Genomic DNA, 21,911 nt, shown 5'->3' on the forward strand with positions numbered 1-21,911 from the left:
TGGAGAGTGGTAAATTTTATGTGTTTTTTACCACAATAAAAAAAATTTGGAAAAAAGTCAAGATGGTCCACAGAAAAGGAATTTCAAAAGGCTGTAAAACATGTAAAAAGGGTTTTTTAAAAAAATTATCCATTTAATTACTGATTATGAAAATGAAGTGTCAGGTTTCTTAGCTGAATATGGGATTACCAATATCTATCTCTCAGGTTTAATAGCAGGATTAATTTAAAAAACAGATACAGAGCATACATCATAACACCCTACACAGAACAGGTGATAAATACATATAGCAGTTGCTTTTATGATCTGGAGAACTGAAGTGCCTTCCTCAAGGTCACATAGCTGGTCAGTGGCAGAGCCCAGGCCAAAATTCATGTCTCTTAAACTTTTACTGTACCAGCGAGGCTGCTAAGAACAAGGCATGAGTCTTTTGTGCAGGCACTGAATTTTCTGATACCTTATATAAACCGTTCTTCCCTTTAGTCTTTGTTATATATCTAAAGAATTGTGAATAGTATTTCTAAACAGAATGCTAATATTTTTAAGTTCTTTCAAAATCTTTTTTTTTTATCTTTTTCAGAGTCTGAATGTCATTCAGAATTTGAAAATACTACCCATTCTGTCTTCAGGTCGGCGAAGTTTTACATTCATCATCCCGTACACCTACCAAGTGATCAAGATATTTGCCATGAATCTTTGGGAAGGAGTGTTTTCATGAGACATTCTTGGAAAGATTTCTTTCAGCATCATCCAGACAAACAGAGAGAACACATTTATCTTCCTCTTCCTTATCAAAACATGGACAAGACTAAGACAGATTATACCAGAATAAAGAGCCTCAGCATCAATGTGAATTTGGGAAACAAAGAGGTGACAGATACTACTAAAAGTCAAGCTAGAGATTATCCAGAATATAGTGGACAAATTAATGATCCAAAAAGGGATCAGAAGGTCACCCCAGAGCAAACAACTCAACACACTGTGAGTTTGAATGAACTGTGGAACAAGTATCGGGAGCGACAGAGGCAACAGAGACAGCCCGAGTTGGGTGACAGGAAAGAACTATCCTTGGTGGACCGACTTGATCGTTTGGCTAAAATTCTTCAGAATCCAATCACGCATTCCCTCCAGGTCTCAGAAAGTACACATGATGATAGCAGAGGGGAACGAGGTGTGAAGGAATGGAGTGGTAGACAACAGCAGAGAAACAAGCTGCAGAAAAAGAAGCGGTTTAAAAGCCTAGAGAAAAGCCATAAAAACACAGGAGAGCTTAAAAAAACCAAGGTGCTTTCTCATCATGGAGCTGGGAGGTCTAATCAAATTAAAATTGAACAGATTAAATTTGATAAATATATTCTGAGTAAACAGCCAGGTTTTAATTATATAAGCAACACTTCTTCGGATTGTCGGCCCTCAGAGGAGAGTGAGCTGCTCACAGATACTGCCACCAACATCCTTTCCAGCACCACTTCTACTGTCGAATCAGATATATTGACCCAAACAGATAGAGAAGTGGCTCTGCACGAAAGGAGTAGCTCTGTTTCCACTATTGACACTGCCCGGTTGATTCAAGCTTTTGGCCATGAAAGAGTATGCTTGTCACCCAGACGAATTAAATTATATAGCAGCATCACCAACCAACAGAGGAGATACCTTGAGAAGCGGAGCAAACACAGCAAGAAAGTATTGAATACAGGTCATCCCCTAGTGACTTCTGAGCACACCAGAAGGAGACGCATCCAGGTACATGGCTACAAATTCCATCTGGCAATGTGACTGCCCTCTTCATGGACTTTCTAGTTAAGCTTTGCACACAGGTGAAAAAAACAAGCCATTTGCCCTTTCCTCTCTATACCATTTCTTACCAACTGGAAAAGAGTGAGAAAGTGTAGTACAGTGCTATTGTGAGTTGTCATTATTTTCATCAACATTCATTTACGAATTACCTTTTGAATGAAGGGCTTTGCTACTAGATCCTTCAGAATCTGTAAACTTTACCCCTGAAATGGGGGAGCTTTGAGGTTAGAATGATCTCTATCCTGAACAATATTGCTGGGTTTATGTTTATTTGGGTTTTTTTTTTTTTAATTCATTCCTCTCTGTCTTTCAAGAAATATATTTGAGGTTCTTTTAAACACACACAGACAAACACATAAATAATACAGATTGGTTTTTTTTTTTTTTTTTTGTAATCGAAGAATTGAGTTGATTTAAAAAATTGAAGCTGGGTTAAGCTACAATATGATTTTTTAAAAATGAGTAAATAAGGAAATGTGAATAATGGAAAGACAAATCAAAGCCAGAAGGAAGATAAATAAGCCTTGTGAATGTGGTCGCTAGAAAAGAGCTACAAATTTGGCTTTATGTTTTCTAGCACTTAGTGTTGCTAGAATTTTGTGATCGGTTACATTCATTTTTTAAAATAAAAAGAGAACAAAAATTTTAGAAACATTACAGATATTTCTGATACAGAGGCCTTAGATAAATTTATCCTATCTGTCTTCTTAAAGAAGGCACCACAGTGCAACAAAGAGTATCCTCCTGTAAGACCATTATCGCATTCCTTAGTTTAGGGTGTTAATAAGGGAGATCTCAAGGGGTAAATAAATGTAGGCCATTGCTTTTTTTTTTTTTTTTTTGAGACGGAGTCTCGCTCTGTCGCCCAGGCTGGAGTGCAGTGGCCGGATCTCAGCTCACTGCAAGCTCCGCCTCCCGGGTTTACGCCATTCTCCTGCCTCAGCCTCCCGAGTAGCTGGGACTACAGGCGCCCGCCACCTCGCCCGGCTAAGTTTTTGTATTTTTTAGTAGAGACGGGGTTTCACCGTGTCAGCCAGGATGGTCTCGATCTCCTGACCTTGTGATCCGCCCGTCTCGGCCTCCCAAAGTGCTGGGATTACAGGCTTGAGCCACCGCGCCCGGCGTAGGCCATTGCTTTAACCCAAGAGGAAAATTTCAAGTATTGATAGATGTGCTCTCCAAAGAAGGATGCTTGCAAAACAGTTCAGTGGAGTATGGAATGAAAAATATTTGAATTTATATTCATCTTTCTCAACTTTTTAAACTTTATATTTTTGTGTATATTTTATAAGCACAGTAGTGACATATAAATAAATACCTATTTTGGCAATTTGTGCTAAGAAAACATTTTGTCAGTAGGATTACATGATCAAAAGAAATTGGAGACCACTGGTCTAGAGGAAGGGAGGCATGAGATGTTCAGACAATTTATTATAAATATTATTTCTCATCATTGAGAAAAGGTAGTGTTTACGTATATAAACAGTAGAATATGCTTTTTTAAAAGTAAGTGAAGAATTGGGAATGACACAGAGTAAGGCTTTTGTTCCATAGGGGAGACAGAGAAATGGATCCAGGAGAGGGTTTGTGTGTGTGTAGTAAAATACACATGACATAAAGTTTACAGTTTTGATCATTTTCAAGTATACGATTCTGTGGCATTGAGTATATTCACAGTGTTTTACAACCATCACCACTATCTGTTTCCAGAAATTTTTTATTAACCCAGTGGAAACCCTGTACCCATTAAGCAGTGACTCTCTGTTCCCTCTTCTCACCAGCCCCTGGCAACCAGTAATCTATTTTCTGTCTCTGAGGATTTTCCTATTCTGGTTGTTTCATATAAATGGAATCATTTAATATATGACCTTGGTATCAGGTTTCTCTCTCTTAGACTTAATGTTTTGAATATTCATCCATGGCATAACATGTATCAATACTTCGTTGCTTTTTATAGCTGAGTATTACTCCATTGCATGTATATACCACATTTTGTTTATCCATTCATTCATTGATTTGGGTTGTTTCCACTTTTTGGTTATTGTGAATAGAACTGATATAGAACATTTGTGTACACCTGTCTGCAGTTCTTTTGGGTATATATCTAGGAATGGAAATGCTGGGCCGTATGGTAATTCTGTGATTAGCTTATTGAGGAACTGCCAGACTATTTCATAGTACCTGCACCATTTTGCATTCCCGTCAGCAGTGTATAAGGGTTCCTCCAACCTTCCTACTTTTTTCCACAGTTACTGCTTTAGTTTATATTTGCACCAGCAGTTCACAAGGGTTTCAACTTTATTGCATCCTTGCCAACACTTATTTTCTATTTTTTAATATATAAGCTAGCCATCCTATTGGGTGTGAGTTAGTATCATTGTGGTTTTGATTTGCATTTCCCTAGTGGTTATTCATGTTGCACATCTTTTTATGTGCTTATTTAACCATTTGTATATCTTCTTTTGAAAAATGTGTTTTCAAGTCATTTGGCCATTTTAAATCTGGCTGTTTGATTTTTTAGTTTTTGAGTTGTAGGGATTTTCTATATATTCTGGATATTGATCTCTTATTAGATACATGATCTGCAAATATTTTCTCCCATTTTGTAGGTTGCCTCTTTTACAACAGTCATTCTGCTGACTGTGTCTTCTGACATACAGAAGTTTTAAATTTTGTTGTAGTCCAGTGTAGCTATTTTTTTGTTTGTTTGTTTGTTTCTTGTGCTTTCGATGTCATATCTTAGAAATATTTGCCAAATCCAGTGTCATGAAAGTTTTCTTCTTAAGAGTTTAATAATTTTAACTTTTACTTTTAGATCTTTGATCCATTTTGAGTTAATTTTTGTGTATGGTGTAAGATAAGGGTCCACCTTCATTCTTTTGCATGTGACTATCCCATTTTCTCAACACCATTTGTTGAAAAGACTTTGTTTTTTCCCCAGTGAATGTTCTTGGCACTCTTGCCAAAAATCGTTTAGCCATATATGTGAGGGTTTTTATCTGTGCTCTCTATTATGTTAGTCTATATGTCTCTCTTTATGCCAATACTGCACTGTTTTGATTTACTGTATCTTTATAATGAGTTTTGAAAGCAGGTAGTGTGAAACCTGTAACTTAGTTCTTTTTTCAAAATCATTTTGGCTCTTCGGTGTCCCTTGAGATTTCATGAATTTTTAGTAAATATTTTATTGTTTTTAATACTATCATATGTGCAGTCCTCTTTCTTAATTTCATGTTTGGATTATTCATTGCTAATGTATAGGTACATAAATAATTTTTACATACTTGTATCTTGCAGCTTTGCTGAATTTATTAACTATTTTCTTTTGGATTTTTAAGGATCTGAGGATTTCATGTTGAGGAAATTCCCTTCTTTTTCTATTTTGATGAGTATTTTTGTCATGAAAGCATTTTGGTATTTGCCAAATTCTTCAACATCTATTGAGATTACTATTTTTTTTCTTTTTTCTTTCCTTTTTTTTGAGACAGAGTTTGGCTCTTGTTGCCCAGGCTGGAGTGCAATGACGTGATCTCAGCTCACTGCAACCTCTACCTTCTGGATTCAACTGATTCTCCTGCTTCAGCCTCCCAAGTAGCTGGGATTACAGGTGCCTGCCACCACACCCAGCTATTTTTTGGATTTTTAGTAGAGACAGGGTTTTACCATGTTGGCCAGGCTGGTCTCGAACCCCTGACCTCAGGTGATCCACCCCTCTCGGTCTCCCAAAGTGCTGGGATTACAGGAGTGAGCCATCATGCCTGGCCTGTTTTTTTCTTTTAATCTGTTAATATGGTATATATTTATTGATAATCATATTTTGAACCAACTTTACATTCCTGAGATAAATACCACTTGATCATAAAATTCTGTTCATATGCTGCAGGATTGTTTATTAGAATTTGAAGAGGACTTTTTACGTCTGTATTCACAGGGAATATTGGTCTACAGTTTTTTTGTGATGTCTTTACTGCCTTTAGTATCAGGGTACTACTGGCCTTATAGAATAAGGAAGTTTTCCCACCCCTTGTTTTTGGATAATGAGTTTGAGAAGGATTAATGTTAATGATTGATGTTAATTCTTTAAATGTTTGGTAGAATTCACCAGTAAAGCCATCTGATCGTGTGTTTTTATTTGGGGAAATTTTTTTTTCATTACTGATTCAATGTCTTCTTATAAGTCTAGATTTTGTTTCCTCTTGAGTCGGTTTTTGTAGTTCATGTTATCTCCATTGAATCTACATTATTACTTCTGCTTGCTTTGGAGTTTTGTTTTTTTTTTTTCTCATTTCTTATGATTCAAAGTTAGGTTATTCATTTGGGATTATTCTTTAATGTAGGCATTTGTAGCTATAAATGTCTCTTTGAGCCTTGCTTTTGTAGATAAGCTCTGCCTTCATTGCATGCTGTTAAGTTTTGGCATGTTTTGTCTTCTTTTTCATTCAAAGTGTTTGCTGGTTTCTTTTTTGACCATTGGGTGTTTAGGACAGTGTTGTTTAATTTCTACCTGTGAATTCCCCACCTTTCCTTGTTATTGATTTCTGGTTTTACTCCATTGTGACCAGAGAATATACTTTGTATTATTTCAATCCTTCATTTATGACCTTGCATATGATCTGTCCTTGAGAATTTTATGTGCATTTAAGAAGAATGTGTATTCTGTTGCTGTTTGGAGTGTTCTCTATTGTGTTAGGTCTAGCTGGTTTTGTTGTTCAAGTCCTCCATTTCCTTATCAGTCTTTTGTCCAGTTTTTCTATGGCTATCAGAAGTGGAGTATTGAAGTCTCCAGCTGTTACTGTGGAACTATCTATTTCTCCATTGAAATCTGTCATTTTTTTGCTTCATGTGTTTTAGGGCTCTGTTGTCAGATGTGTATATGTTCATAATTGTTATATCCTCTTCATGGATTAATTGTTTTATCAGTACAAAATCCTATTTTTGTGTCTTGTAACAATTTTTAATGTAAAGTCTGTTTTGTCTGATATTAGGATAACTACCCCAGCTCTCTTTTGGGTAACTATTTGCGTAGAATACCATTTTTATCCTTTTAATTTCTAACTTTTTGTGTCTTTGGATGTAAAGCAAGTCTCTTTTAGACATAACATAGATCATCATTTTTTATAATCTATTCTGCCCTCTCTGCCTTTTAATTGGTGAGTATAATCCATTTACATTTAATTTCATAAGAAAGGACTTACTTTTCCCATGTTGTTGTTTGTTTTCTTTATGTCATATCTTTTTTGTTTTTCATTTCTGCTGCATTCTTTGTATCTAACTGATTTTTTGTAGTGTACCAGTTTTAGTCCCTTTTCATTTTTTTTTTTTTTTAACAATTCATAGTTATTTTCTTACTGGTTACATTTAATTACAAGTAATACCTTAAACATATAACAACCTAATATGAAATAAAACCAACTTAGCTTCAATAATATACAAACACTGTTGTTAATACATCTCTATTCTTCCCCTTAACTTTAATAATATACAAAAACTGTGGGTAGACATCTCCATCCCTTCCTCTTTAATTGTTATAGTCGCAGATTACATCTTCATTTTGTCCCCACAAAAATAGATTTATAATTATTTTATGCATTCGTTTTTTAAATCAGACAAGGAAAAAGGGAAGAGTTACAAACCAGAAGTATAATAAGGACTTTATTTTTACCTGTGTAATTGCCTTACCCTTATTTCTTATGCCTTATTTCCATGTATATGCCTTAAGCCTTATTTCTATGTATAACTTCAAGGTATTGTCAAGTGTCCTTTCATTTCACCTTGGAGTGGACTCTATCATTCCTTATAGGGAAGGTCTACTGGTAACAAATTTACTTTTGTTTATCTGGGAATGTCTTTAATTTCTCTTCTTTTTTTTTTTTTTTTTTTTTTTTTTTTTTTGACGGAGTCTCGCTGTTGTCGGCCTGGGATGGAGTGCAATGGTACGATCTCAGCTCACTGCATCCTCCACCTCCCGGGTTCCAACAGTTCTCCTGCCTCAACCTCCCAAGTAGCTGAGATTACAGGCGCCCACCACCATGCCTGGGTAATTTTTATATTTTTAGTAGAGACAGGGTTTCACCATGTTGGCCAGGCTGGTCTTGAACTCCTGACCTCAGGTGACCCACCTGCCTTGACTTCCCAAAGTGCTGGGATTACAGGTATGAGCCACTGTACCAGGCCTTTTTTTTTTTTTTTAATCTTTTTAAGATAGAGTCTCACTCTGTCACCCAAGCTGGAGTACAGTGGCACAGTCTTGGCTCACTGCAACCTCCACCTCCCGGGTTCGAGTGATTATTCTGCCTCAGCCTCCTGAGTAGCTGGGATTACAGGCGCCCACCACCACACCCAGCTAATTTTTGTATTTTAGTAGAGATGTGGTTTCACCATTTTGGCCAGGCTGGTCTTGAACTCCTGACCTCAGGTGATCCACCCACCTCGGCCTCCCAAAGTCTCCTTTATTCTTAAAGTTTTGCTGGAGATAGATTTCTTGTCTTACACTTTTTGTCTTTCATCATTTCAAATATGTCGTTTCACTGCCTATTGGCCTCCATGGTTTCTGGTGAGAAATTAGCAATTAATCTTACCAAGGATCCCTTCTGTGCTCGCCCTTACCCTTACTGCTTTCACGATTCTCTGTCTTTGGCTTTGACATTTTGATTATAACATGGCTCAGTGTGGCTGTCTTTCAGTTTATCCTACTAAGAGTTCATTGAGCTACTTAGACTTTAGATTCATGTTTTCCCCTTATCAAGTTGGAGGAGTTTCCAACCATTATTTCTCCAAATATTCCTTCTGCCCCTTTCTTTCTCTCCTCTTTTGGGATTCCTAATGTGCATATGTTGCTAAGTTTGATGGTGTTCTACAAGTCTTTTAAGCTCTGTTCATTTTTCTTCATTCTGTTTTCTTTCTATTTTTTTAGAGTAGAGTTTCGCCTATCTCCCAGACTAGAGTACAGTGATGTAATCATAGCTCACTGCAGCCTTGAACTGTGGGGTCAACAAATCTTTCTGCCTCAGCTTCCTGAGTGGCTGGGACTACAAGGCATGCACCACCACACTTATCTCATTCTGTTTTCTCTTGTCCCTCAGAGTATGTAATTTCATTTCACCTATCTCCAAGTTCGCTGATCTTTCATCTGTGTGATCAAATCTGGTATTGAACTGCTCTAGTGAATTTTTCATTTTAGCTCTTGTACTTTTCAGCTTCATATTTTCTATTCGATTCCTCTTTGTCTTCATTGATACTCTCTTTGTTGAGACATTGTTCTCTTCATTTCCTTTAGTTCTTTATCCATGGTTTCCTTTAGCTCTTTGAGCATATTTAAAACAGTTGATTTAAAGCTTTTGCCTAGTAAGTCTACTGTGTGTTCTTCCTAAGGGACAATTTCTATTTATTTGTCTCCTCTAACCCATGAATGGGCCATACTTTCTTGTTTCTTTTCATGCTTCATAATGTTTTGTTAAAATTTTGACATTTTGAATATGACGTGATAATTCTGGACATCAGATTTTCCTCCCCTTCTCTGGGGTTTGTAGTTACTGCTTGTTGTAAGTTAAAGTTGTTGGTTTATTTAGTGACTTTTCTAAATTATGTTTGTAACGACTATACTCTTTATTGGTGTGTGATATTTCTGTTCCTTTAGCTCAGTAGCTAGCTACTTGTTTGATAGAGATTTTCTTAAATTCCTGGGGCCAAAAAAAGCCAAAGAAAAAAGAAAATTCCCCAAGTCTTTGCAGAGTTTCTGCATTCGGACACTCTTTCAGTGCTTAGCCAGGCCATTCACACCTCTGCCTTAGCCTTGCTTCCTACTTGTACTGAGCCTAAAGGTCAACCAGTGGTGGAAGCGTCTGGTCTTCTCAGGTCTTTTCTGAACATGCATCTTGCTCTGTGCATGCACTTTCTAGTTTCCCTAGTGTACATGGGAAATTTTCCAAGCCCTTATGCCCCAAAGATTCCCAGTGTTTCTTCCCTGCTTTTAGTGTGTCTGTTGTTTCCCTCAAACTGTTAATTTTTGCTCCAGGCAGTAGTGCCTTGTTCATTTGGTTTTCAATATTTTCAAGGAAGATTCTTTCTCTATAAAACTACTTTTTCACTCTAAGAGAGTTATGTTAGGTGAAACTAAGGCAGGTCCCTTCTGTCAGTCCACAGTGAATACTCAGACATGTCAAAACAAACACAATTCTTTGGGAACAAGGTACTACTCCGCGCTCTCTTTGGGAGAAGGTACCTACAGCAGGACCAAGGGCTGCCATCTTTAAGACCACCATGCTGGGTAAGGCGATAGCAGAAGGCTAAGTGAAAATGCTACAAAGTTCTTCTACCTTGTGCTGATGGCCTTTCTCCTGGTTTAGCAAACACTTGGTTACTATAAACCTTTGACTATCTTCCAAAGTTCAAATGAGGTTGGTTTTGACAGTTTTCCCTATTTTCTGGTGTTTCTAGAGAAGGCACTGGCTCCCTTGGAGGTCTCTACTCCACCATTTTTGCTTGTCATTCCCAAGTAGAGTTGCGTGTCCCTCTGACCATCATAATAACTAGAGTGACATCAATATAAGGATATGTGATGGGCGTTCTTTTTTTTTTTTTTTTTTTTGAGACATAGTCTCTATTGCCCAGGCTGGAGTGCAGTGGCACAATCTCAGCTCACTGCAACCTCTGCCTCCTGGGTTCAAGCAATTCTTCAAGCGATTCTTCTGCCTCCGCCTCCTGAGTAGCTGGGACTACAGGCATGCACCACCACGCTTGGCTAATTTTTTGTATTGTAGTAGAGATAGGGTTTCACCATGTTTGTCAGGATGGTCTTGATCTCCTGACCTCGTGATCTGTCCGCCTCGACTTCCCGAAATGCTGGGATTACAGGCATAAGCCACTGTGCCCGGCCTGTGTTCCGTTTTTAATATCTTTGCCTTTGATTTTACTTCATCCGGTACAGTTTTATTTTTAAATTTGCATTTGCACTATTGCTCTTTGCCCATCCTTTTAGACTTTTTGAGTCACTTTACTCAAGTGTTAGTAACATCTGAATTTAACTTTTTTCCCACCCAATCTGAAGGTCTTTCTTTTGAAACAAATTTATTCCATTTAAGTTTATTGTTGTAAATATGTTTGGTTTAAATTTTATTATTTTGGCTTTTGTTTTTCATTCTGATATGTTTATTAAATAAAGGTTTGTTCAACTAAATTTCATTTCAAAGCAAGGAGATGGGTGAATTTCTTGTGTGTGGTAAGAAACACATACCAAAAAATTCCCTTCTTAACTATTCTTAAGTGTACAAGTCAGTAATGTTAAATGTATTCACACAGTGTTGAAACCGATCTCCAGAACTTTTTCATATTGCAAACTTGAAACTCTATACCCATTGAACAACAACTGCCTTTGTCCCCCTCCCCCAGCTCCTGGTAATCACTATTCTGCCTCCTCTCTATGAATTTGGCTACCTTAGACACCTCATAGGAGTGTAAACATACAGAGTTGTCTTTTTGTGACTGACTTATTTCACTTAGCATAAGAGCTTAAAGATTCATCCATGTTGTAGCATGTTACAGGATTTCCTTCCCTTTTAAGTCTGTATAATATTCTACTGTTTACATATACCACATTTTGTTTATCCATTATTCGTTGATGGACGTTTGCGTTATTTCCACCTTTTAGCTATGGTAAATAGTGTTGCTGTGAACATGGGTACATAAGTGTCTTTTTAAGACCTTGCTTTCATTTCATCTGGATATATACCCAGAAGAAGGATTTCCAGATCATACAGTAGTTCTATTTTTAACTTTTTGTGGAGCCTCAACACTGTTTTCCATAGGTGTTGTGCCATTTTGCAATGCCACGAACAGTGTACAAGGGTTCTAATTTCTTGACATCCTTACCAACACTTGTTTTTTTTTTATACTAGCCATCCTCATGGGTGTGAGGTGATATTGTTTTGATTTGCATTGCTCTTATGCTTAGTGATACTGAGCATTTTTTTACATGCTTTTTGGTCATTTGTATGTCATCTTTAGAGAAATGTCTATTCAAGTCCATTTTTTCTTTTTTATTTATTTATTATTATTATTATTTTAAAGGCGGAGTCTCACTGTTTTGTCCAGGCTGGTCTTGAACTCCTGGGCTCAAGCAGTCTTTCCCCATTGGCCTCCCAAAGTGCTGGGATTATAAGCATGAATCACCACACCTGGCCTGCCCATTTTGTAGTTAGGTTATTTGATTTTTTTTGTTGTTACGACTGCTTTATATTTTGTGTATGTTAACCCCTTCCCAGATACGTGATTTGCAAATATTTTCTCCCATTCAATAGGTTGTCTTAGGCCGGGCGCGGTGGCTCAAGCCTGTAATCCCAGCACTTTGGGAGGCCGAGACGGGCGGATCACGAGGTCAGGAGATCGAGACCATCCTGGCTAACACGGTGAAACCCCGTCTCTACTAAAAATACAAAAAAAACTAGCCGGGCGAGGTGACGGGCGCCTGTAGTCCCAGGTACTCTGGAGGCTGAGGCAGGAGAATGGCGGGAACCCGGGAGGCGGAGCTTGCAGTGAACTGAGATCTGGCCACTGCACTCCAGCCTGGGTGACAAAGCCAGACTCCGTCTCAAAAAAAAAAAAAAAAATAGGTTGTCTTTCACTGTGTTGATTGTGTCCCCTGACGTACAAGTTTTTAAGTTTAGCGTGATCCCATTTGTCTATTTTTGCTTTTGTTACCTGTGATTTTGGTGTAATATTCAAAAAATTATTGCCACATTGAATGTCATGAAGCTTTTTCTCTAAGAGTTATATAGGTTTAGGTCTTCCATTTAGGTCTTTAACCCATTTTGAGTTAATTTTTGTACATGGTGTAAGATAAGGGTCCAGTTTCATTCTTTTGCATGTGGATATCCAGTTATCCAAGCATCGTTTGTTGAAAAACTACCCTTTTCCCACTGAGTGGTCTTGGCACCCTCGTCAAAAATCATTTGAACATATACGTGAGAGTTTATTTCTGGGCATGTTTTCTTATTTCATTGGTCTACTTGTTTGTCTTTATGATAATATCACACTATTTTGATTTCTGTTCCTCTGGTGATATGTTTTCAAATCAGGAAGTGTGAATCCCCCAACATTGTTCTTGTCTTTCAAAATTGTTTTGGCTATTCAGGATTTCTTATCATTTTTAATGATTTCTTGCTATTTCCAATCTTTTTTGTTGATTGCTATGTAATACATGTTTCTTCAAGTCGGTTTTTTGTTAACTTAGCAACTATGTAATCTAATTAACTAATATGCTTTAACCACTTTCTCAATCTATCACTATCAGATATGAAACTATCTATTGGCTCTATCATATGAAACATTAAGAAACTGATTTTACTTCTTCCCATCTATCCCCCACATAATTTTCCCCAACTAACCAATAGTGGTTATATTTTGTGAATTTTGTATCAGCTCATTTATAGTAGTAGTATTACTACATTGACTAGCTTCTCTTTCAAGAATTAGAATATTTTACTTCCATTTTATAAGATCATGAGTTATTTTATATTAGTTGTATTTAAATATAGGGTCAGTATTTAACCAGGAATCTTTTCACATACCTATTTATGAGTTTGCTAATTTCAATCTGTTGCTTGACTGGAATGTTACATGTTCAGGAGTGATCATCTTTTATGTTCTTGCAAATTTGAGACTGTTACCTTTATGTACCAGAACAACTGGGTTGGATATAAAAGTTTTGATTAACAGTTCTTAATTCAAAACTCTGTTAATTTTGCTCCTCTTTTCTGGGTGCCAGTATTTAATGTTTGTGTTAGCAGAGGCAACCCTGATTTTTTTTCTCCCTAATAAGGGTCCTAGTTTTATATGTGTATGTGTGTGTATATATATAAAGCTTGCTTGTTTCTTCATTTCCATAGTTTGGGGGAAACAGGTGGTTTTTCGTTACATAGATAAGTTCTTTAGTGATGATTTCTGAGATTTTGGTGCACCCATCACCTGAGCAGTGTACACTGTACCCAATGTATAGTCTTTTATTCCTCATCCGCCTTCCACCCTTCCCCCACCAAGTCCCAAAATCCATTATATCATCCTTATTCCTTCATGTCCTCATAACTTAGCTCCCCCTTATAAATGAGAACATACGATATTTGGTTTTCCATTCCTGAGTTACTTCGCTTAGAATAATGGTCTCCAACTCCAGGTTGCTGCAAATGCCATTATTTTATTCCTTTTTATGGATGGGTAGTATTCCATGGTGTATATGTGCCACATTTTCTTTTTGCATTGGTTGATAGGCATTTAGGCTGCTTCCATGTTTTTGCAGTTGTGAATCATGCTGCTATAAACATGCATGTGCAAGTATCTTTTTCATATAATAACATATTTTCCTCTGAGTAGATACCCAGTAGTGGGACTGCTGGATCAAATGGTAGTTCTACTTTTAGTTCTTTAAGGGATCTCCATACTGTTTTCCATAATGGTTATACTAGTTTACATCCTCACCAGTATTCCCTTTTCACCATGTCCACGCCAACATCTATTTATTTTTATTTTTTTAATTATGGCTGTTCTTGTAGGAGTAATGTGGTATCTCATTGTGGTTTTAACTTGCATTTCCCTTATAATTAATGATGATGAGCTTGCTTTTTTTTTTTTTTTGAGATGGAGTCTCACTCTGTCACCCAGGCTAGAGTGCAGTGGTGCAGTCTTGGCTCACCACAACCTCTGCTTCCCAGGTTCAAGCGATTCTCCTGCCTCAGCCTCCCAAGTAGCTGGGATTACAGGCACGTGCCACCACGTCCAGCTAATTTTTTTGTATTTTTAGTAAAGATGGGGTTTCACTGTCTTAGCCAGGATGGTCTTGATCTCCTGACCTCATGATCTGCCTGCCTCAGCCTCCCAAAATGCTGGGATTACAGGCGTAAGCCACCACACCTGGCCAATGATGATCATTTTTTCACATACTTGTTGCCTTCCCCCCGACGGAGTCTCGCTCTTGTCGCCCTAGCTGGAGTACAGTGGCACAATCTCTGCTCACTGCAACCTCTGCATCCCAGGTTCAAGCAATTCTCCTGCCTCAGCCTCTAGAGTAGCTGGGATAACAGGTGCCTACCACCAGCCCAGCTAATTGTTTGTATTTTCAGTATTTAACTTTTTGTTTTTGTATTTTGTATTTTAGTAGTGGTTTCACAACATTGACCAGGCTGATCTCGAACTCCTGACCTCAGGTGATCCACCCGCCTCAGCCTCCCAAAGTGCTGGGATTACAGACATGAGTCATTGAACCTAGCCCATTTGTATACCTTCTTTTGAGAATTGTCTGTTGTCCTTTGCCCACTTTTTGATGGGATTGTTTGTTCTTTTCTTGCTGATTTGTTTGAGTTCCTTGTAGATTCTGCGTATTAGTCTGTTGTTGGATGCGCAGTTTGCAAGCATTTTCTCCCATTTTGTGAGTTGTTTGCTGATTATTTCCTTTGATGTGCAGGTCCCATCTATTTATCTTTGTTTTTTGTTGCATTTGCTTTTGGATTCTTGTCATGAACTCTTTTCCTAAGCCAATGTCTACAAGAGTTTTTCCAGTGTTATCTTACAGAATTGTTATGGTTTCAGGTCTTAGATTTAAGTCTTTAATCCATCTTGAGTTAATTTTTTTGTAAGGTGAGAGATGAGGATCCAGTTTCATTCTTCTGTATATGGCTTGCTAATTATCCCAGCACCATTTGTTGAATAGGGTGTCCTTTCCTCACTTTATATTTTTGTTTGCTTTGTCAAAGATCAGCTGGCTGTAAGTATTTGGCTTTATTTCTGGGTTCTCTATTCTGTTCCATTGGTCTTCATGCCTATTTTATACCAGTACCTTGCTGTTTTGTTAACTATACCCTTATAGTATAGTTTGAAGTCAGGTAATAATGAGGCCCCCAGATTTGTTCTTTTTGCTTAGTCATACTTCAGCTTTCTACACTGTTTTTTGGTTCCATATGAATTTTAGGATTGTTTTTCTAGTTCTGTGAAGAATGATGATGGTATTTTGATGGGAATTGCATTGAATATGTAGATTGCTTTTGGCAATATGGTCATTTTCACAATATCAATTTTGCCATCCATGAGCATGGGATAGGTTTCCATTTGTTTGTGTCATCAGTGATTTCTTTCAGCAGTGTTTTTTCATTTTCCTTGTAGAGATCTTTCACCTCCTTGGTTAGGTATATTCCTAAGTTTTGTTTTGTTTTGTTTTTTGTTTTTTTTGCAGTTGTTGTAAAAGGGATTGAGTTCCTGATTTGTTTCTCAGCTTGGTCTTCATTGGTGCATAGCAGTGCTACTGATTTGTGTACATTGATGTTGTATCCTGTAATTTTACTGAATTCATTTATCAGATCTAGGAGCTTTTTGTATGAGTCTTTAGGATTTTCTGGGCATACAGTCATATCATCGGCAAACAGTGACAGTTTGACTTCCTATTTTCCTGCTTGGGTGCTCTTTATTTTTTTCTCTTGTCTGATTGCTCTAGCTAGGACTTTGAGTACAATGTTGAATAGCAGTGGTGAAAGTGGGCATTCTTGTCTTGTTCCAGTTATCAGGGGAAATCCTTTTAACCTTTTCACCATTCAGTGTAATTTTGGCTGTGGGTTTGCCATAGATGGCTTTTATTACCTGAAGGTATGTCCCTTCTATGCCGATTTTGCTGAGGGTTTTAATTATAAAGGGATGCTGAATTTTGTCAGATGCTTTTCCTGCGTCTTTTGAGATAATCATGTGATTTTTGTTTTAAATTCTGTTTGTGTGGTGTATCACATTTATTGGCTTGTGCATGTTAAGCCATCCCTGCATCCCTGGATGAAACCCATTTGCCCATGGTGGATTATCTTTTCGATATGCTGTTGGACTCGGTTAGCTAGTATTTTGTTGAGGACTTTTGCATCTATGTTCATCAGGGATATTGGTCTGTTGGTCTTTGAAAAGATAAATAAAATTGATAGACCATTAGTGAGATTAACCAAGAAAAGAATAGAGAAGATCCAAGTAAGCTCAATTAGAAACAAAATGGGAGATATTACAACCAATACCATAGAAATACAAAAGATCATCAAGGCTATTATGAAAACCTTTACACATACAAACTAGAAAATCTAGAGGAGATGGATAAATTCCTGGAAATATACAACCCTCCTATATTAAATCAGGAAGAAATAGAAACTCTGAACAGACGAATAACAAGTAGCGAGACTGAAACAGTAATTTAAAAAACTGCTAACAAAAAAAAAAAGTCCAGGACCAGATGGATTCACAGCTGAATTCTATCAGATATTCAAAGAAGAATTGGTGCAAGTCCTACTGAAAGAATTCCAAAAGATAAAGAGGGAATCCTCCCTAAATGATTCTATGAAACCAGTATCACCCTAATACCAAAACCAGGAAAGGATATGAAGAAAACTATTGACTTGCTCTTTCTGTGTTTCTTTCTGCCCTGTGCTGTCTCCCTTGCAATCTCTGCAGTCCAGGCCCTCTTCTCTCTCTGTGATCTCTTTGCACTCTGTCTGCTTCTCTGTTCTGTCTGCCTCTGCTCACCCACACCTGCACTCGTGCCCCACATGCCCCACCCTCATTCTCTCTGGTTCCCACTGTGTCTGTTGTGTGTCTCTATTCTTCTTCTGATTACTCTTTCCTCCCCCACCCTTATCTCTTATGGTATTGCTATGTTTGTCTCTGTGCTTTCTGTGTGTTTTCACTCTTTTTCTTTCCTGTCTCTCTTCTGCAGTTCTGTTTCTTGGTGTCTAGTTGTCTTCTGGTGGGGGAGAAAGGATAGTTTACTACTGTCAGTATAAAAAGTGAAGAAAAAAGGTCATTCAGCAGTTTTTCTTTATGAAGAAAAAGCTGAAAATGGTGAATAATTTCTCTGTATTTTAGATCTCTCCTTAATTATATTAGCTCATGTTTCCAGCAGGTGGGGAAATAAACAACACAAGCAAACTACCAAACAGAGACCTCCATGAGAAAAGAAAATGAGAGCTTTACGTCCAACTAAATGTTTATCAATGTTTCATATATTTTTATAAAATGGAGTTCATATCAGACTTTACATGCCTATATATGAAGAGAAATTACACTCAAAAGCAGCATCCTGAAATCCAAAGAGTAAATTTTTTTATATGTTTACAGAGAAAGAGTTAAGATATAAAACTATGTATACATATTATAATCCAAATATACATACATATATGTGTATATATGTATACATATCAATATCACTGGAGCAAAATATATGTCATACATAGAACAAAAAACTGAAATTATTATAAAAATATGAATTATGATTTTTTCTTTTATATTTTTATCTATTTTTTACAAGAAGTATGTTCTAATAAGAAACCATAAAAGTTGTTTTTGTTTAACAATAATAAAATAAGGTTAGCCAGACTGATAAACAGAAAATGTTAGTTATAAGCTTAGAAGATGAATTCTCAGATTTCTCATTGACTTCTATTTTGGGTGTAAAAGACCATTTTGAGCCTCCCAAACTAGTTATAATGAACTCTTCTAGAAGTATAGTGAAATAATAGGATTAGAGAACTAGTATACATGGTTTCTGTGCCATAAAGTACAGTTTTCTTTTAACTTCCGGTGCCAAGGGTTGAGTTAAATGTACTCCTCAGTTCATGACCCCTCTTTTAAAATTTTATCACCATATCCCATACTCATTTCTGTCTCCCCATAGGAAACCAGTCTTATGTAAATAAATATGATTCAGGTTACACGAGTTCTTACAAAATACTTCTTTTGTAAGTATGCATGAACTTTCATATATAAAAGGTATGCTATTATTTTTGTTGTGTTCACTAAGTTTTGTATTTTCAAAGTCTGCCTACATTGCTGTAAGTATATCTAATCCAAGTTTCTAATTGCAAAATGCTCCATGGAGTGCAGCTACCCATTTACCCATGAACTTCTCTATGAAGGGCACCCACATTGCTGTCAGCTCCCCAGCACCACAGAACATGGCAGTGCTTGTCTTTTTCCATGTCCTCTTATGCATCTGTCTGAAACTATCTTTAGCATATATACCCAGAAGTGGAATTCTTGGCTTACAGACTTGTATACTTAATTTCCTACATTAGTACCGAATTGCTTTCCATTTCATATTCCTACCTACAGTGCATGAAAATTTCCATTTCTGCTTCTCTGCTAGTTATTTCTAATTTTATCAGAACACTAGTAAAACAAGTTTCTGTACCATGGGAAGATAGGGTTTTTTTTTTTTCTTTTTCTTTTTAATGAGATAATACTTGTCTTGAACATCTAGAGTATCTCTTTAATTTCCATGGGAAGAGAGTTTTTTATATACTTTACAATGCTTTCAACCAGAATACATTCATTTGTTCATTCATCCAAATATAATTATAGAATTGACAAAAGCACAGAGTGACATACTTTAATGAGCTTTTTTCAGATGGGTACATATGAGTAAGAAAATATATGGAAAATTTTTATAACGATATTTTAAAACTTGATTTAAATATCTGGTAAAACTTCATTGTCAAAATACAGTATCCACAGTTGTTCCAAATACCCATGGAATATTTACAAAATTAATTGTATATTAGACAAAATATTGATGCATTCTCAAAGCAGAAATTTTATAAGTAAGCCCATATTCTGTAACTGTAATACAGTAAAATTGAACTTAACGACTATAATTTTTAATTTCGCCAGTGCTTTAAATTGCATTTCTATTAGGTTTCCAATTTGCCATTTACATTTCTTACTTTGAGAATTACCTTTATGTATCCTTTGCCTGTTTTTCTCTGAAGGCCTTTTTCCTGTTCATTTTTGTAAACATATTTGGAGACCACTGTAGTTACTGTTTTTTAAATTATATTTTGTTACTTTTTTTTTTTTTTTTTGAGATGTCTTGCTCTGTCACCCAGGCTGGAGTGCAGTGGCACGATCTTGGCTCACTGCAACCTGCGCATCCCAGGTTCAAGCGATTCTCCTGCCCAGCCTCCTGAGTAGTTGGGATTACAGGCGCGCGCCACCACGCCCGACTAATTTTTTTCTATTTTTAGTAGAGACGGGGTTTCACCATGTTGGTCAGGCTGGTCTGAAACTCCTGACCTTGTGATCCACCCACGGCCTCCCAAAGTGCTGGGATTACAGGCATGACCCACCGCACCTGGCCACTTTTTTTTCTTTTTTAGAGATGTGGTCTTGCTGTGTTGCCCAGGCTGATCGCAAACTCCTGGCCTCAACCAGTCTTCCCACCTAAGCCTCCTGAGTATCTGGGACTACAGGCATGTGCCACTGTGCCTGGCTTCCTATTGATTTTTAAGCATTAATTACATTGTGTTAATACTGGAATAGTATTGTTATATACTTCTTTATTTCTGTGTTCATGCTAAGAAAGATCTTCCAGCCTCAAGATTTGTTTTTAAAAAATTATCCTGCTTTACTTTTGATACTTTTTGAGGGATATGAAAGCTTTAAGCTTTAATTTAAGCTTAAGCTTTTAATCTACATGGAATTTATTTTTGTGTGTACAGGTATAAATTTATTTGCAAATGGTAGCTAGTTGCCAATAAAGATTTTTAAATAAAGTAATGTCAATAAATGAATTTATTAGAAAAATCTAATGTTCTTTTGTTAAGCTAGACTCCAATCAGTTAGAATTGGTAAATAATTGGCATGGTTCTTTTGAAATTTCCATTCAAAACAACTGAAATAACATATGGACACCTTATAAAAGTGGACAGACCTGAAGAGGAAATTAATTCTGACTGAAATATGAAGGAGTTTTATTTATTAAACTTGAAGTTGGATCAGATCATCTAAGTGAAAATATCTAACAAGCTAGATGGATCTGACCCCATGAGGATATCATGAGTGAGATGAAGATTTTAGAGTCATCCGTGTAAAGGTGGTGGTAATTCTCATAGTTATGAAAGCCAAGAGGAAACATATTTGGGAGAATGCAAAGAATAAACAAATGTATAGGGCTACTTCCAGGCCATCATTTTTCAAAGCTGATAGAAAAACCTTTGGGAAACATGCTGTCTAGCTCTGTCACGCTCTACAAAATTGTATGATCATTTGTCAACCTTCTGGTTTTCCTATGAGTTAATTGAGTGTTTTAGCTCTTGGTTCATTTTCTTTCTGTCCAACCCAAAGCCCTACCATTATCTGGGAAACTTTATTGTCCCATTAGAGTTTTTTGACCTCAGTTGTAATGATCATTGACCGTAATAATTTCCACTGCATTTTAGCCATACATTCTCTTAACTATTGTTTGAATTTTGGATTCACTCAAAATTGTTTGTTCTCTGCAATCTTTACTTCTTCACATACCAAAACAAATTTTTCAAGAACCTGTTATGCAGGCACAGCACATTGTTAATTTTCTGAGGAAGATTTTCCATAGTTTTCTGATCAACCACACTGGCAGAAATAGATAACTAGTTCTAATTTACAAAAGGTAAGTAATAGTTACCACCTGAGTTCCTGCTTCTGCAACCTTTTTTCACTAGGAATTAAATGTATGTCAAAGCATTATTTTTTGGACAGACACTTGGTAATTATGTCACCCCTTGTTGGTGAGTAAATTTTATTGAAAATATACTTGCTGGTTGACACAGTTCTAGAAACTTTTCACAAGAAAAGACAGTCTTTTGGTGCCATAGACTATATTTCTCATTTTGACTCTGACCGTTTTATCAATGTGTGTCTCTGGTCCTAAACTTGAGTGATTATAAATGAATTAGCATAAACCCATGCCTCTAAAGGAAAAGCATTCCCAGCAGGCACCTGGCTAGCTGAAGGCCAGCAGTACCAATCCTCCTACCTGAAGAATAGCAGTGTAGGGTCACATCAGAAAACATGGCCCTTTTCCTATGCTGGATATGTTTTTCTAAGCTCAGTTTCCACCTAACAAGTAATTTTTTAATGAAAAGCTTTTATTTCTAGGTCTGTCTCATGTCTTTAATCAATAAATATGGGAATGAGTCTCATTTAGTTCTTAAATAAGCTAAAGAGTACTACAAAAATCCCGAAACATCTCTGAGATGGTGTGGTTACTTTCTATTCTTAGTCTCGTGTAAGACAGCAACAGGTGAGTTTGCTCTCATAATGGAAATTAAGACAGAAGCAGCCAGCCAGCATAT

The 21,911-nt window shown here is 36.8% G+C and overlaps 1 protein-coding gene across 1 annotated transcript in view; it reads left to right on the forward strand.

The window, feature by feature from the left end:
- ALMS1 (ALMS1 centrosome and basal body associated protein) overlaps window positions 1-21,911 on the forward strand; it is a 221,054-nt gene that overhangs the window by 182,060 nt on the left and 17,083 nt on the right. The window contains exon 12 of the mRNA XM_031655501.1: window positions 504-1,743. Coding sequence (XP_031511361.1) covers window positions 504-1,743 — 1,240 coding nt within the window. The remainder of the gene's footprint in view (window positions 1-503; window positions 1,744-21,911) is intronic.

This window comes from Papio anubis, chromosome 14 (assembly GCF_008728515.1).
Source record: "Papio anubis isolate 15944 chromosome 14, Panubis1.0, whole genome shotgun sequence".
In the NCBI taxonomy this organism is placed as follows: Eukaryota; Metazoa; Chordata; class Mammalia; order Primates; family Cercopithecidae; genus Papio; species Papio anubis.